Source organism: Leopardus geoffroyi, chromosome D1 (assembly GCF_018350155.1).
Source record: "Leopardus geoffroyi isolate Oge1 chromosome D1, O.geoffroyi_Oge1_pat1.0, whole genome shotgun sequence".
NCBI classification, from domain to species: domain Eukaryota; kingdom Metazoa; phylum Chordata; class Mammalia; order Carnivora; family Felidae; genus Leopardus; species Leopardus geoffroyi.
This window is the reverse complement of record NC_059329.1, coordinates 70,170,394-70,188,961: the sequence shown is the minus strand read 5'-3', so window position 1 is coordinate 70,188,961 and position 18,568 is coordinate 70,170,394. Positions and strand designations below refer to the sequence as shown.

At 37.6% G+C, this 18,568-nt stretch overlaps 1 protein-coding gene across 6 annotated transcripts in view; it reads right to left on the bottom strand.

Annotated features, from left to right (window-relative positions):
- FAR1 (fatty acyl-CoA reductase 1) overlaps positions 1-18,568 on the bottom strand; it is a 78,110-nt gene that overhangs the window by 25,822 nt on the left and 33,720 nt on the right. For all 6 annotated transcript variants that reach the window (XM_045484595.1, XM_045484599.1, XM_045484596.1 and 3 more), the window contains 3 exons: positions 11,804-11,999; positions 7,798-7,973; positions 430-609 (listed from right to left, as the gene is read on the bottom strand). In XM_045484595.1, the coding sequence (XP_045340551.1) occupies positions 430-609; positions 7,798-7,973; positions 11,804-11,992 (545 nt within the window). In that variant the 5' untranslated portion in view covers positions 11,993-11,999. The remainder of the gene's footprint in view (positions 1-429; positions 610-7,797; positions 7,974-11,803; positions 12,000-18,568) is intronic.

Sequence of the window (18,568 nt, the reverse complement as noted above, 5' to 3'; positions counted from 1 at the left end):
TTCTAGTCCATTAAAGAAGAAAAGACCCTACTTTTTGTTTTTGCTCTGATTCTGTTTGTTTGTTTCACTTTATGAGAAAGCGCAGCCTGAAACAAATGAAATCCTGGCCATGCAGACTTTATCGTGGATGAGCTGTTCAGAGACCTTCCTCCAACCATCACACCTGGTCAAAAGTTCAAGCTCAACACTGACTTCACCATCAGTCATGCAGATATAAATCTATACAATAAGCAGCACAGAGTAGGTATGTAATAATTTGTTGAATAAGAGAGATAAATGTACACATACATGTAGGTGCAGAGAGAGAAGAGAAGTGGAAAGAAAGAGAGAGAAACTGAAATAGACCAAGAGACACATATAAATAGATAAAACTTTGGCTCCAAAGTTTGGGGATCAAAGCAAGTGTGTATAAATTTAAAACAAACATACTCTAAAGAATCAATCAGTTTCTTGGGATCCACAGGAGGTGGATAGACTACTTCATCAATATGCTTTCGATTGCAGTAGGCATATGCTGTTGATACATGCATGAATACTTCCAGATTCTTCATTTGTTGTGCAAGGAGAATAAGCTGACGTGTAGCAATCACATTTAACTGAACAGCATCTCTGTAAAAGAAAAAGTGACAATGAAAAATTGGGAAGCTTTCCCAGTGAAAAATTCGAAAGGAATTGATTTCACCTGCTAAAAAAAAAAATTAATTTCCATTAGGAAGAGATTTTTTTTTCTTTACAATTGATCCCTTAGGTCTGATTTTGCGTATTTTATTTCAATATAAAGAGCATCCATTCTATCCGTTGTGTTTAAAAAGAAAGATTTTCTGATTATAAAATAAATCTTATAGTAGTATTTAAAAAATAAAAGTACAGGGGCGCCTGGGTGGCGCAGTCGGTTAAGCGTCTGACTTCAGCCAGGTCACGATCTCGCGGTCTGTGAGTTCGAGCCCCGCGTCGGGCTCTGGGCTGATGGCTCAGAGCCTGGAGCCTGTTTCCGATTCTGTGTCTCCCTCTCTCTCTCTGCCCCTCCCCCATTCATGCTCTGTCTCTCTCTGTCCCAAAAATAAATAAACGTTGAAAAAAAAAAAAATTAAAAAAAAAAAAAAGTAAATAAAAGTACAAATTAAAATTTTTAAATAACCCAGAAATAAAAACAGAAAACTTCAGTCTTTGGCTTTTATACATACATTTTGAAGCCATGTTAGACTTTTCTTGCACTTTGATTTTTAGAAGTATACTGTTTCAGGATGTGGAATTACAAAAGAGAAGAAAGCAGAATGGTTAAGTAATTATAAAATTCTAAGGCAGAGTCACCAGTAAGGCTAAAATAGTCAAAGAAAACTCAGACACATGAAGTTATATTATAACATATAATCCAGAATACGTTTGTTTCCCTGTGTAGTAATTAATCCAAACACTTTAAAGACTAGCTTATAAAATTCAAAGGGGGATTATAATAAAATGGGTACATTTTGTCACAAGATTCAAAAATGATCCACGTATTATTCTATTCTTGAAATTTATTCAAAGTAAATAATTCCACAAATGCAAAAGTAAATATGTAGAAAACTAATCAATGAAGCATCATCTAGTAATAGTGAAAGGCTAGAGAGCCCGGATATTCACTATGAATGAAATGAATAAACTTCAACAAAGTAGTATTTTATCACAATCAAAGAAAAGAGTCATTTAAAATAATTATATGACAACTGTAAAAACATGGGATATCTGCATGAATATTTTTTAAATATACACATTATAAAAAGTAAAGCAGGATTAAGAACAAGACTCTAGAGTAAGACCTGGCTTCAAATTCTGACTTGGCCTACCTATCAGCTAGCACTGGGTGACCTTGCATCATCAGTCAAGCACTCGGGCCTCAGTTTCCTCACGAGTAAATGGGAACTATAACAGAGTCTACCTACTAAGATTTGTATAAAATTAAATGAAATGAAAAGCTTGCAAGTATTTAGCATTATTCCTCAATAGGCACTGAAACAGGCATTCAGTAAGTATTACTAAAGGTAATGAGATGGTGGATAGTTTTGCTTTCTATTAACCTTTTCTATTAAAATTTATAGCTTGTTACTTGAAAGGGGGGAAAAAGTTGATATAATACCAGTAATACTGTGCTAAAACTGGCAAAGTAATACATTGTTGATAACTACACTGATAAAGCTGATCCAAAAGAGATTAAGACAAAGTAGTAGCAGGAAGTATAAAAAGGATGTAATTACTCATCTAGTTAACCTACTGAAATTATCTTGGAGGAAAATCTTGACCTAACACTAATTTTTCAAAGAAAGAAATAAAAATTCCCTAAATTTGCTATATCTAGGGAACAATACATAAATTATGGCATATCAACATGATGGAATACCAGCACATCACAAAAATTTTAACAATGAAAGAAATTAGAAATGTGGAAATTGTTTCCCTAAATCAGAAATCCTACGTTTACATTTTATGTTCAAAGAGAGACAACAAAAGAATTTGTTTTAAAATAACAATCAGTGGTTTTAAGTACTTTCCAGAATTCTTACATTTTCAGTACTTAAGAAGAAAAAAAAATCCAATTATTCTTTTAAAAGGCCAGGATAGGTCACTGATAGAATCTGGTCCACTTGACTCTAAAGCAGGGCTTTGATGTCTATCGCCTTTGCACAACAGTGGGGATGGGGAGGGTACTGATTTGGAAGAGGTGTACAGAGAATATTCTGTTACGGGTTCCTGAGGACGGGACAACAAGTTCTGGGTCACCAAGAACAAGAAATAATTCATGAGAGAATAACTCCTGTGCATTATCTTTTCTTTAAATTTAATAGAATCCGAGGGTTCATGAAAACATACTAGAAGGATTTTTTTTTTTTATGAAATAATTGGTTTGAGATTTACAACCAGGAGTATAGCTTTTTTCTTCCTTATCTCAAGTGAGGTGGGAGGGAATCTGTTCAAGTGGAATTCCAGCAAAAAAGACATTTCACAGAGAAGATACAGTCCACTGGACTGTAAGGCAATAAGCTATTTTCTTTTGCATTTGCAAAACAATGAAGCTAGGGAGAATAGTGTTTTGGGAGCAGTACACAAAGGATATTCTGTTACAGGTTCCTGAGGACGGTGACAGAATTTCTGGGTCACTGGAAATAAGGAATAACTTCAGAGAGAACACTTGTGTACCTGTCTACTACTCCTGTACCTGAGAGCCCAAACCTGAAGGCATATTATGCCCCCATAAATAACTTTTAGTATCTCTGCAACGCTAATAATCTCGCTCTATTTTACCACCATTCAATTTCTACTCCATTGAACTTCAGGCTGAGACCCTGACATGTTAGATCAGAAAGCATTTAATACTAAAAATATATGTGTGTGTGTGTGTGTGTGTGTGTGTGTGTGTGTGTGTATAAAATATTCTCACGGGGGCGCCTGGGTGGCACAGTTGGTTAAGCGTCCGACTTCAGCCAGGTCACGATCTTGCGGTCCGTGAGTTCGAGCCCCGCATCAGGCTCTGGGCTGATGGCTCAGAGCCTGGAGCCTGTTTCCGATTCTGTGTCTCCCTCTCTCTCTGCCCCTCCCCCGTTCATGCTCTGTCTCTCTCTGTCCCAAAAATAAATAAACGTTGAAAAAAAAAAAAATTAAAAAAAAAAAATATTCTCACGGTTTGATTATATGGAGTCATAAATGCATCTTAAATAACATTAGCTTTTGGAAGATGGGGCAAAATGAACGAATCTTTATAATTATGATCCCTGTCATTAACATGGACATAGAAGCCGTTCCAAAAAAAAAGGAAGAATTCAACTTTAACTGCCAATAAATTTTCTTGTTAATCTATCTTGTACAGACATTCTGGACTGTTCAAAATTTGCATTGATAGGGGCGCCTGAGTGGCTTGTCTGTTAAGCGTCCAACTTCAGCTCAGGTCATGATACCATGGTTTATGAGTTCGAGTCCCAAATCAGGATCTGTGCCGACAGCTCAGAGCCTGAAGCCTGCTTTGGATCTGTGAGTGTGTCTCTCTCTGCCCCTTCCCCGCGGCATTCTGTCTGTCTCGCTCTCAAAACTAAACATTAAAAAAAATTATACAAAATATGTGTTGATAATACTAAGACCTTATACCAGAGATCTCATGCTTGCCATGACAGACACCTGAGAGCTTATTAAAAATGTAGACTGGGGCACCTGGGTAGTTCAGTCGGTTAAGAGTCTTGATTGGCTCAGGTCATGACCTCACAGTTCCATGAGATCACGCCCCACATTGGGTTCTGTGCCGACAACACGGAGCCTGCTTGGGATTCTCTCTCTCTCTCTGCCCCTTCCCTGCTCATGCTCACTCACACTCTCTCTCAAAATAAATAAACATTTAAAAAAAAAAAAAAAAAGAAAAGAAAAAATGTAGATTGTTGGACCTCACCCTCAGACACCTTGTAATGTCTGAATTGAAGCCTAGAAAACTATATTTTAAATAAGCTCCCCAGGCCATTCTGATATCTCTTTCCTCCTTCCCCACTTCTGAGAAAATGCTTCCTAAGTGAGATCTCACCACTACTGCTGCTGATTTTTTTTTTTTTTAATTTAATGAAGATGCAGACACAGATGTCCAGGGACCAATTAATCAATCTTAAGGTAAGAGACCCAGACGTCTATAATTTAAAATCATACCCAGAGGTCTTGCTACAAATTAAGATTCCCGGGTACTATCCCAAACCAGAGGGTCTGAATTTTGCAAGTATAGTCTAAGATTCTGCATTTTTAACACATTTTCCAGGAATTCCTAAGATTCATAATGCATTCTTAAGTGGAGAGTTGATGCCCTTAGACTCAACTTAGCTTCTTGATCTCATCATCCATCTTCACTTCTACTCCTTTCTTGACACCTACTCTCCTATTCATAAAGTTCATAGTCACATATTCTCATGTTCCAATTGCTACATCTCTGACATCTCACACTAGTTTCTTGATACTCTCCTACTCTCAACTACACAGGCCCTGTCTGACCTTCACTTTCCTTATTCCTTAGGGGCACCAAAACCCAGGATCAACTATTTAAGAAACTCCCTTCATTATCCTCAAAATCACTCTCTCCTCATCTTTCTCAGGTCAGTATTTCTTTATAATGCATAATCTTGATACCCACTTTTTCCCACCTCAAGGTTTATAAACCACCATATCTAAAACTAAATGAGCTCTACTGCCTCTCAATTCTCACAGCACTTAATGTATGTTCTTCAGTAACTCCTTATTTTCTACGCTTTATTATGGTTATTTAAGCAATCTATCTCCCTTATTAGACTATATGGACTTTGCAAACAGGATCTCTGTGCAATTTATCTTGGTTTCTCCCAAAATACTGGGTATAATATTGGAAGTATAATCTGGGTTATTTTTTGCCCTGGCAATAAAGGCTTTGTGCCATTTTTTATTTGTGGGTTAACTTAAAAAATGATTATAAAGAGTAACTTTTTTAAGCAGTTATTATATACCAAACTACGGTATTTAAAAAAAAAAAATTTTTTAATCTTTATTTATTTTTGAAAGAGAGACAACGTGTGAGGCAGGGAAGGAGCAGAGAGAGAGGGAGACACAGGATGCAAAGCAGGCTCCAGGCTCCGAGCCATCAGCACAGAGCCTGACACGGGACTCGAACTCACGAACTGTGAGATCATGACCTGAGCCAAAGTCGGATGTTCAACCGACTGAGCCACCTAAGCGCCCCCCTAAACTATGGTATTTTAGAATGTATGGCCCAAATCTAATGTTGCAATATTCCCACTTACATGTTAATATCCATTAAAACTGCTTAACAGAAAACAATAATTTCAATGTAATGACTAAGGTTAGGTCAGTAAATACAGATGCCTTGACAAGGCAATAGAGTTTATAATTCATCTATAATTCCCATTCCACTATCAGATCACTAGTAAAAGAGAGAATAATGAAAAGATTTCCCTTTCGTTAATGGTAGCCCCGTTTACCCTGAGGAGGATAGACAGAGGGAGAAGGTTCCTTGAAAATTTGGTACGTAAGTCACTTTGAGGAGTTTCATCCTAATTAATATTGCCAGTCTGCAAATCAATTTCCCATTTAAAAGCACCTACAGCACAACTATCCAATAAACATATACCTGTTTTTCTTGAAAACAGTTTCATAAGGCTGTGTGAATTTTCTGTTGGTTATGAAAAATAATGAAAGCTAGAACTATGGGGGGGAATATCTGTTGACTATTTAATACTAAAAACCTACCTGTAATCACACTATCCAAAGATAAGTGGCAAGTATCGAAAGATGTTATCTAAATACACATATATGTACACACATCTTTTATGAAAGTGAGATTCTACCATACCTCTACTAAGATTCTTTTGTCACTTTTGAATCATGAACACATAACGGCTGCACAGAAACAACTAAAAAGTAAATAAATCATTATCACCAGATAATAAAAGATAAAGTCAAAGTTAAAACTAAGGTATGTAATTCCAAAGCTCATGTCCTTTCTGGTACACTCAAGTATAAAATGGACTTGCCCACGATATCACAGTGGTAACATTAGCACAGAATAAAATAATGCATGAGAAAATACCCTGAAAACTATAAAGTACAATTAAAGAAATGTAAGTGACTACTACAGTGCCCTCACCTGGAACATAGGCAAAACATATTTTAACGCTTTGGCACCGAACTGTCACATTGTATATATATAGTATCAATTAAGGTTTATACTTCTATATAGAAGACTTGATGAGAAATAATCTCAAAACCCTTTATAATCAAAATTTAACTTAAAAACATTCTAGGAAGGCCTTCAAGTAATTGTGAAACCTAAAATAATCTGCACCACTTTAACTGGCATACAATCGACCATACAATTAGATTAACATTATAAAATGGTATTTTTGAACATACCATCAAAAAGAATCCTTTGAATAAGCACCATTTTTCGAAGTACATATTTGTTAGATTTTTTTTAAAAAAAGTAAACATTTAAAAAGCTTTTTTCTTGAAAAGGCATCTGGACAGGGGCGCCTGGGTGGCTCAGTCGGTTGAGTATCCGAATTCGGCTCAGGTCATGATCTCGCAGTCTGTGAGTTTGAGCCCTGCTTTGGGCTCTGTGCTGACAGCTCAGAGCCTGGGCCTGTTTCAGATTCTGTGTCTCCCTCTCTCTGCCCCTTCCCTCCTCATGCTCTGTCTCTCTCTGTCTCTCAAAAATGAATAAATGTTAAAAAAAAAAAAAATTTTTTTTTAAAAAAAGAAAAGGCATCTGGACAGAAGTCCAGGTTATTTTTCTAATTAAACTCATGTCCAATGTAGCCTATCCCTAACACTGCTACCAAGTTTTTTAAAAAAACACAAGGTATGACTTAAGTTTATAAGCCATTTTATGCTACAAAACCTGAGCCTAATTTTTTTCTAATTTTCAGATGGGTATGTGTGAAGTGGAAAAATAAATCTGCTGGGGTATAGGCTTCTGAAAAAGTGGAGGAAGAGGAAACAAACACTATTAGTTGTTAAAACCAACACTCCTACTGAAGGTAAATTTCTCTTTCTTCTACTCTCTGCTTCCCTGCCCTACACTTAAATTCATGGCAACTTCTTCTAATACACAGCCACTAGCTATCCAATGTTTTTAAATTGGTAACAAGGAGAAAAACTCCTTTAACACTCTTTAGGTCACCAAAAGCTACAACTGACACAGGGCAAACAGTTTCAAATCACTTTCAAAACAATTTGACTAAAAATAATTCGAATAGATCTTTTAACTATGTTGAAGTTCACATATCATATAATATCTTTACTTACCTTAAATTTTCATTAAACCTTACTGTAGCTGCACAGTGGAATATAATATTGATAGAATCTATGATGATCTCTTTATCTTCTTCACTAAGAGCCAGTTTAGGTTGGGTGAGTTCACTGTTGATGGCTATAACTTTCTCTCTAAAATCTGGATTTTCATCTCTCAATCTGTCAAAGAGCTATCCAAGGGGAAAAAGTATTTTAGGGCAGTATTTTTCAACTTTGTAAAACCCATTAGCACCCCACCAAGGATCGCTATTCTTAAAATGCCAACTAAGTTCATCCTAAAATTTCTATTCTTAATTGCCATCATTCTGTATATAAAACACCCTACGAAGCCCACATTATTATCCCCATTTTACAGATGAGGAATCTGAGATATACAGAGGTTAAGTAACTTGCCAAGGACACAGAGCTAGTAGTTTACAGAGTTAAATCTGAACTGTTCACGCCTTTGCTGACTAGATTATATTGTCCCTCAGACTTAAACAGTACAGACATTAGGACAATGTTTAAAATGATCATTCAAATTTCTAAAATCCAGATCTTAATATATCACTTCATTTTATTTTGGGCTTTATTCCATTTCAGTTGATTACAGTACAATACCATTATTCGTAGTCTACATAAAATCTGAGACCAAATTTTAAGGGAAAAAAGAAAGTACGTTGAAGGAAAAAAAATACTGGTAAGCAAATATGCAGATTAGACTCTGGACAAACTTGAGAAATAGCATATATACAGGATTCTAACCCAAAAATTCAATATTATTTAAGTATTCCAGAAGGAATAAATTAACTAAAGATTCAGTTAGATCCCAAAATGATTACAGTGTAAAGGCACATTCAGTTGTGAGTCAAATTTAATTTTTCATCCCAGATTTTACAGAAGAGCACTGATGCTATCTCCAGATCCCTCCTTTATTACACTTTGACTCTCCATTTCATTTCAAGTCCATACTTGCAGTTTAAGCAGAGATTCTCGATCTGGAAAGAAAGTCTATAGACAGCACATATAATTTTCACTTTCACTTCCCTTCTACTGCTGTTAGCTAGCGACTTCAATATTAATGTGTTCTTATATTAATTATTACATATCTACCAAGTACTTCATATGAGCCAGGCACCTTCTAGACACTGAGAAAACAAACCAATAATGTTTGCCTCAAGCTCTTTAGAGTCTGATTGGAAAAATCAGACAAACGAACAATTAATATACAGTGTTAAAGGTAATAAAATAGGGTAATATTACAGTGCTATGGGACTGTATGGGAGAAACAACTAACCGAGCTGGGGAAGGACCAGAGATTATAAAGTTGAAGAACAGTGTTCCAGGCACAGAAAGCAGCATGTATAACCACCTGAAAGTGAGACAGCATTTATGTTTGGGGAGTTAAAAAGAAGTCAGTATGACTTGGCCAATGACTCAACATGAGGGATAAGGAAATGTGAACTCCACAAGGACAGGGACCACATCCTACTTTGCTCAGCACACAGGTCGTAAATAGCCGAGCGCCTGGCAAGATGCGGACATGATGAACACTTGTTAAGTGAATAAATTCATTAGGTGGAAAATACTGGAAGAGCAAGAAGTACAGTTATGGAGATACAAGTTCAGTTTTCTGAAGGATGGGTGTGAAGCGCCCATGTGGCATCCAGAAGACAGGTCTAGTAGAAACAACTGGCTCCGTGGGTCTGGGAGTTTAGGGGAGAGAAGAGCCAGGCCACCCAAATAGACTTTACTACCCCCATGCAGGTAGCCCTGGGAATAGAAGACCACCCAGGTAGCAGCAGTGATGAGCACCCAAGGTCCAGACTAGATGAAGCTTTTTCCAAAGCTAATTTAAAATACAACCATTTGTCTCACATAAAATAGAAGGTGCTGAGTAATCACCTAACTGGATCTAGACGAGATCAAGGCCTAGGACAGAACTCTGTAGAATATCAATATTTAAGGGGCAAGCAGAAAAAAAGCAACCTGAGGAATGATCAGAAAAGTACTTTTAACACCTTGAATTTACATTTTTCATTCTCCCAGATTGTCAAGGACCTTTTAACTCCCCATCGTATCAGATATCTCCACCACCAAGACAGGTTCATGCTGTTTCACAAGTTACATCTCAAACCTGACACTCTTCCCTTTCTAGCTATTTATTCAATACTATGTCTTCTGGTGCTTTTAATTCACCGGTACCCCAATTAGTTCCTCCTTTACTATGTTCACTAATGCCCTCTTTGATATACTTTATTCCCTTTCTAGAATTTATTTTGTGGTTAATTATTTTAGTTAATCATCACCATCTTAATGGAGTTTCCTTTCCCAGAGACATTCATCAGTGGTTCTCACCTTGGGGAAATTGTACCCCCCAGGGAACATCTGGTGACATCTGGAGACATTTTTGATTGTCACGACTGGGAGTGTGGGGGGAAGGGGCTTCTGGCATCTAGCAGGTGGAGTCAAGAATGCTGCTGATCACCCTACAATGCACAGGACAACTCCTGATAACGAAAAATTATCCTGTCCAAAATGTCAATAGTTTGAGAAACTGCACTATAAGACAATGTCCCACTACAGCATATGCTCCTAGCCTATGCTCTTTACTCCTGTTTCAAAATCATAGCAGGCTTTACCTTTAAGTTTCTTACTAACTTCAAGTGTGCATTCATTGATACTTGACATAAAAAGAACTCATCTTATTGATTTACTAGCAATGCTATATACATAATGGGGAATGAGTGGCCTAGGATTAAGTGGCAGGACGGACCAGGAAGGAATTAAAGGCATAGATAAAATGACACAATTTTATGGATTACTTTAGTCAAAATTTAGACAAATATATGAGGACAAAGTATCTTTTTATTGAAAATAATGGTCATATGTTTTGGTTAAGTCACGTAAGTTCAATAAATTTCAGGCTTTAATAAGCGTAAGGTATGCTTTCTCTTTACAAATTAGACTTATTGGGGAGAAAAGTCTTTAGATCCACTGCCCTGGAGGTCCCAGAGGAGATGCCCAAATCTTTGACATTTTACCCGGGCCCCAATTCCAACCAAGACATTAACTTCAATATAACTGTTCCTATTTGGTCTCTCTTGACACTTCTATACCCTCTCTTCTCTCTTAAAAACTCTCTAACTTATAGGCAGTCTTCATTATGGCAAGGATTCTATCTTATTTATCCCTCCATTCAACCCCCTACATCAATCAAGTCAAGTTCCCAGCACTGAATATGCATAGTAAATGTTTTCTGAAATATAAAAAATGAGTAACAATGAATCACCTCCCACTAGGGGAGGGAGTAATCAGGAAGGGAATTAAAGCATACTAATTACAAGTGATTAAAAGGTACTAGATAATACCTAATAACTAAAAACTTACATAGCTACTGTACTAAACTTACTATCAATGAATGTCAGATAATCTAATTCATTCATTCTGAGAGAATTCAAAGCTTAGGATTATGAAATTAATTTTACTCCAGCTCATTTCCATTTTTTTCTTAGCAATATTTTTCTAAAGGTTCAAAATACATGACATATTGTCATATCCTATATTACCCCTCTGTCATCATGTTATTTGTGCAATAATAATATGTGCCTTTTCTACTTCCTAATACTGTTATGGGAAGCAGTCAGTGCTTACAAATTTTTAAGTGTTATCACAGCACATTAGGTAGTTAGAAACTACGTCTTCGTTATTATTATTCTGAATACTATTTAAAATATCTAGTAATTACAAACAATATGTTCCAAATATTCTGAAAACACATTAAGTATGTACCATATAGCTATTTTAGAACTTGTTATACAATTTTGCCCATCACAGAGGAAACCTTCCTTTCTCCTACTGATCACAAGTCATATCCCATTTATTACCATCCTGCAAGACTCTTTTTTTGGTACTAATTTTTTCAGGACACCGAAGAAATAAACTGAACTGATGATGATTACAGTAATTATACATACACACATTCTTTTCTTTCCTCCAAGTGATCATTTTCTACACTTACCTTGCCACTAATAACTTCTTCTACTCGCTCTTGGGGTGTCTGTCCCGCTTTCTGCCTCACCAAAACATACACTGAATTCACCTTAGGACAAGACCTCAGCAACTTTTCCAGAAGTACCTTCCCTAGGAAACCGGTAGCTCCGGTGAGGAGGACATTCTTGCCTTCATAGTACTCTGGGATTGAAACCATTCTGATCCTAAGGAAAACACAGCAAATAAAGATCAGTTCAAAGATTTGTTACTTCTTATGCACTAAAAATCTCTTGCTTTTCAAATAAACAGGCAAAAGTCAAAGTTGAGTATTAGCAAAAGGGGACTTTAACCTCCGATTAACTGTAGTAAAGTGGAAAGAATAACAAACTGCAAAAGTGATTTCTGGCCCCTGTGTTTTCCACCTGGATCACCTCAGACAAGTCACTCACCTTCTCTGGGCCTGGGTTTCTTTAGTCCAGTTTGTACTAAATGACTTCTAAAAATTCTTTCCAGCAATAAGAACTCAAATCTTCAACTAAACCTCAGTTAAATCCTACACACAAATGAATTCTATTTCACTGTCTCCAAAAGAATTTATAACACCAAATAGAGGTCAGCAGGAAGACTCAATTGTCTAGCTTGTATAACATGGCGGGGTATCATATTCGCCTATCATCACCAGTTGAAACAAGAAGAGGTAACATCAAGTCCTTTCTCTTCCATGTCTGTAGTGACAATATATCCAAAAGGTGCTTAAATCTCCCTTTTAAAAAAGTCATAGTAAGAAATACGTGAGCTGAATTATCCCCTTTGTCCAAATTCCACTAAAACAGCAGAAAAGATAGTATACTAAGAGACTGAACAAACAAAAGAACCATGATGAATGGAAAAAAACAAGATGCAGAAGGATTCATGCAGTATGTCACTATTCAAAGCTCAAACCCTTTCAAAACAATGCTCTTTGTTGTTCAGAAATGCACACACAAGATGATATTAACAGTCGCATGAGAGGGAGTGCAATACAATCAGAGAATAGGAACTTCGATTTATGTTTTCTTTAAGTTAGGGAGTAGATACACGTGTTTTATGTTCTAACTTTCATAATTAAAAAATAATAAATTCATAACATCTAAAGATAAGAAATAGACCCATTAAAGAGCAGAAGGGAGGTGGCTCAGCCAGTTGGGCATCCGACTTTGGCCCAGGTCATGATTTCATGGTTCTCGAGCCCCGTGTGGGGCTCTGTGCTGACAGCTCAGAGCCTGGAGCCTGCTTCAAATTCTGTGTCTCATTCTCTCTCTGCCCCTCCCCAACTTGTGCTCTGTCTCTCTTTGTCTCTCAAAAATAAATGTAAAAAAAATTTAATAAAAAAAATAATAAAATAAAATAAAAACAAGCAGAATGGAGAGAAGGAAAGAGTTTCTAGAAGAAAAAGACTAAGTTGACAGAAAAGCCATAGCAGAAGAAATAGCAACCCAAGCAAAGCAAGCATAGGAAAGGACTTATAAGGAGGCAAGAAATGTCCCAATTCCCTGAACAGAGAACACCAAGCCCAGAATCAAGAAACTGAATTAAAAGGGTGCCTGGGGGGGCTCAGTCAGTTGAGCGTCAACTTCGGCTCAGGTCATGATCTCACACTCGTGGGTTTGATCCCCATGTGGGGCTCTGCACTGATAGCTCAAGAGCCTGGAGTCTCCTTTGTATTCTGTCTCCCTCTCTCTCTTCCCCTCCCCCACTCGCACTCTGTCTCTCTCTCTCTCTCAAAATAAATAAACATAATAATAAAAAAAGTTTTAAATAATAAAAAAATAAATAAACTGAATTAAAGCATAGGGAAATCAGGGGCACCTGGGTGGCTCAGTCGGTTGAGTGTCCAACTCTTGGTTTTGGCTCAGCTCATGGTCCCAGGGTCCTGGGATTGAGCACCGCGTTGGGGTTCTGTGCTGAGTGTAGAGCCTGCTTAAGATTCTCTCTCCCTCTCCCTCTCCCCCGCTTGTGTACACTCTGTTTCTAAAATAAAATAAAAGTCATAGGGAAATCAAGGGAATTAAAGGATTGCTCACAGAACAGCAGAGCCACTCAAGACAGCCTTACTTCCGGTATAAACTTGAGTTCCCAAGGCTTAGTATCCAGATCTGCTGAGAAGAACATCCAGCATGGGTGCTAGGGACAAAAGAAAAGTGGGGCTGAGCCTGACATTGCTCCAGACATCCACAAATGGTGGGGGAGGTGGAGAATCAAGAGAGAGGAAACTAAAGCAACGAAAGAAAAAAGTCTCAAAGCACTTGAGCCCTAGAATAAATTTTAGGTCCTAAGCCTATCTATCTGGCTGCTGTTGGCCCTTAAAACAAATTCACAAAGGGGCGCCTAGATGACTCAGTCAGGTAAGCATCCGACTACAGCTCAGGTCATGATCTCACAGTCCGTGGGTTCGAGCCCCACATCAGGCTCTGTGCTGACAGCTCAGAGCCTGGAGCCTGTCTGTGTCTCCCTCTCTCTATGCCCCTCCCCTGCTGGTGCTCCGTCTCTTTCTCTCTCAAAAATAAATAAACATTTAAAAAAATAAAAAATAAAATAAAATTACTATAAAACTTCAGGCGACTGGGTAGCTCAGTCGGTTAGGTATCCAACTTTGGCTCAGGTCAAGATCTCGCGGTCTGTGAGTTCGAGCCCCACGTCGGGCTCTGTGCTGACAGCTCAGAGCCTGGAGCCTGCTTTGGATTCTGTGTCTCCCTTTCTCTCTGCCCCTCCCCCACTCATGCTCTGTCTCTGTCTCTCAAAGATGAATAACGTTAAAAAATTTAAAAAACAAATAAACTCACACAGGATTCTGCATCAGTAATCTCATTTAGAGAAAAGCTCTTCTGGAAAAACAGACCACAAAAAACTGAGAGGAAGCCAGCCAGTATCAGCCCCCAAAACCAACCACCCTGATCCTTCATAAACATGACTAGATAACCAAAGATCACCAGATATTTAAGAAATACCTAACAAAATTAAGAAGAACCAAAATGAAAAGCAACAGAATCAACCACTAAGGAAACAAGGGCAATAAAATTTTAAACAGAATTTAAATTCTAAAGAAATTCTCCAAGCCATTCACAAAAATACTGCATCCATAAAATAGCAAAGTACATGAAAAAGGAACAGAAGAATAAGAAAGCACTTGAAAATCCAAAATCCAGATGTATAGAGAAAATCCAATAAACACATAAATAAACTATTAGAATTAAATGAAGTTAAGAAGGTCGCTAAATACGAAGTTTATACGGAAAAAAAGCAAATGTATTTCTATACATCAGCAACATGGAAAATGAAGTAACAAAAAACTGGAACCACTTAAGATACCATCCCAAACACCAAAACACTATGGAAAACAGCAAGTATTAAGGAAGACACAGAGAAACTAAAACCCGTGCACATTGCTTGTGGGAACGTGAAATGGTTCAGCTGCTATGGGAAAGGTAGTGGCACCTTAAAAAGTCAAACAGAATTATACAACCTTGCAGTTCCATTCTGAGGCATATGCCCCAAAAACTGCCAACAGGTACTCGAACAAGTACATGTAAATGCGTGTTTACAGCACACTGTTCACAACAGCCAAATAGTACAAACAGCTCAAAATGTCCATTAACAGATGAATGGATAAACAAATTATGGTATATACCTACAGCAGAATACTATTCAGCCATAAAAAGGAATGAAGACCTGACACATACTACAATCGAGGAATGAGCCTCAAAAACATACTAGGTGAGGGACGCCTGGGTGGCTCAGTTGGTTAAGCATTCAACTTCGACTCAGGTCATGATCTCACAGTTTGTGAGTTTGAGCCCCGTATCAGGCTCTGGTGCTGACAGCTCAGAGTCTGGATCCTGCTTCAGATTCTGTGTCTCATTTTCTCTCTGCCCCTCCCCCAAGTATGCTCTGTCTCTCTCTCTCTCTCTCTCTCTCTCTCTCTCAAAAATAAATACAAATGTAAAAACAAAAATTTTTTTTAATTGTTTTTTTTTTAACGTTTTATTTATTTTTGAGACAGAGAGAGACAGAGCATGAACGGGGGAGGGGCAGAGAGAGAGGGAGACACAGAATCAGAAGCAGGCTCCAGGCTCTGAGCCATCAGCCCAGAGCCCGACGCGGGGCTCGAACTCACGGACCGCGAGATCGTGACCTGAGCCGAAGTCGGACACTTAACCGACTGAGCCACCCAGGCGCCCCCCAAAAAAATTTTTTTAAACATACTAAGTGAAATAAGTCAGATACAAAATATCAATACTACAGGATTTCATTTATATGAAATATCCAGAATAAATAAATCCATTAGAGACAGAATGTATACAGGTGGTTGGCAGGGGCTGAGGGGTGGGAGAGTGGGCAGTGGAGACAAAATGCTTAAGGAGCTTTACTCTGCAGTGATGGAAATGTTTTGGAACTAGACGGAGATGGTGACTGCACAACACTGAACTGTACTACATTGTTCACTTTAAATTTTTTTTTTTTAACGTTTATTTATTTTTGAGACAGAGAGAGACAAGAGCATGAACAGGGGAGGGTCAGAGAGAGAGGGAGACACAGAATCTGAAACAGGCTCCAGGCTCTGAACTGTCAGCACAGAGCCCGATGCAGGGCTCGAACTGCGAGATCATGACCTGAGCCAAAGTCTGACGCTTGACCTAATGAGCCACCCAGGCGCCCCTAAATTGTTCACTTTAAAATGGTTCATTATATTGTGTAAATTTTACCTCGGTGAATTTTTAAACTACCAGAAGGTAGAAGTAAATCTGAAAGATATTTGAGACCTCTATTCTGAAAACTACCAAACACTGAGAGAAATTAAACAATACCTAAATAAATGAAGAGATTTACTACATGCCTGGATTAGAAGACAACTTCTAAATAAATGAAATGTCAACTCACCATCCTTAGGGTCCATACAATCCCAATCAAAACCTAAGCTGTTTTTGTGGATGGAAACTAAGATCCTAAAATGTTACAGAAATACGATGGGCCAATAATAGCCAAGACAAGTACTAAGAACAACAATGCTGGGGAACTTCATTACCGTATATCAAGATGTATTATAAAGCTGCAGGAATGTGGTACTAGGACAAAGAATAATGCAGTCAATTTGCCATCCATATAGAAAATGAATTTTGGGGGTCCCTTACTGGCTCAGTCGGAAGTGCGTGTGACGCTTGATCTCAGGGTCATGAGTTCGAGCCCCATGTTGAGTGTAGAGATCACTAAAAAAATAAACAAATAGAAACTTAAAAGAAAAAAAAAAGAAAATGAATTTGACTTCTACCTCACACTACACACAAAAAATGAACTCTAGATTGACTATACACTTAAATGTGAAAGGTTAATTACAGGCCTAGAAAATGACAAAGAACATCTCCATGATCTTGGGGTAGGCAAACATTTCTTAAATAGGACACAAGAAGTGCTAACCACAAAAGAAAAATATCGATAAACTGGAGGACACTAAAATTAAATTCATCCCATAACACTGTAATAAGCAGAAAAGACAAATTAGAGGAAAAGATATTTGTGGTATGTATAATAACAACTGATTACCACCCAGAATATATAAACAACTACAACTCAACAAGGAGAAGAGAGAAACTGATAGAAAAATGGGAAAGGCTTGAGGCAAACATAAAGGAGAATCCAAATGGCATTACCAAAGAAGATCCAAATGGTCAATCAGCACATGAAAAGGAACTCACCATCTGTAGTTATCGAGTTAAAATCACAATGTGATCCCACTACACTGTCCCCAATATGGCTAAAATGAAAAAGACAGACAATACACAGTATCGGTAAAGATGCAGAGAAACTGGACCGCTCACCTACTGCTAGAGGAAGTACAGACAGGTTTAACACTTAGCAAAAGTGGCATTCCTACTAAGGCTGAACATTCATATATCATACTTCACAATTCCACTTCTAATTATATACCCAAGAGAAATGAGTATATACATTCACCAAAAGACTCATCAACAAATATGTTCATGGGAGCACTATTCCTGTTAGCCCCAAATTAAAACAACCCCAATGTTTGTCAATAGTATGTTGTATAAATTATAGCATATTCAACACAATGGAATATTAAAAAACAATGAAATGAAGGAACAATCACTACATACAACATGGATGAGGCCCACAAGAACGCTGAGCCAAAGAGGCCAGACACAAACAGTGCATACTATATAATGCCACTTACATAAAGTTCAAAAACAGACAAAAACTCATCAGTTAAAAGAATGGTTATCTTGCAAAGAAGAGGCAGTGACCAGAAGAGGGTGGGAGGGGGCTTCTGGGAGACTAGTAATGTTCTATTTTTTGAGGCAGGTTGGCTCAGTTTTTAAAAATTCATTAAGCTGTACACTCAGGATTTATGGACTTTCTGAATGTATGCTACATGCCAATAAAAAGTTTACTTTAAAAAATAAAAACCTCGTGTGACCATAGGTCTTAGTTTGCCTGGAACAAAGCTGGTTTGTACATGCTATCCCACCTGAATTCTGAGTATAGCCCTCTGAAGTGTTTTAGTTTGCACGGTAAATTATATGGTTACTCTAGTTATAACCTGCTTCAGGTCTAAGCAAGACTATTTCAAGATTTCAGTGACCGAAAGCCTAATTAAAACTATAGCCCACCGAAGGGAGATATGAAAAAAACTGCATTAATATACCTAATAAATCCAGTAGGTATTGATAACAACTATATGCTGATTACAAATGTTAACCACAGTGTGCTGAGAATATGACCTAGAACAAGTCATCTAATT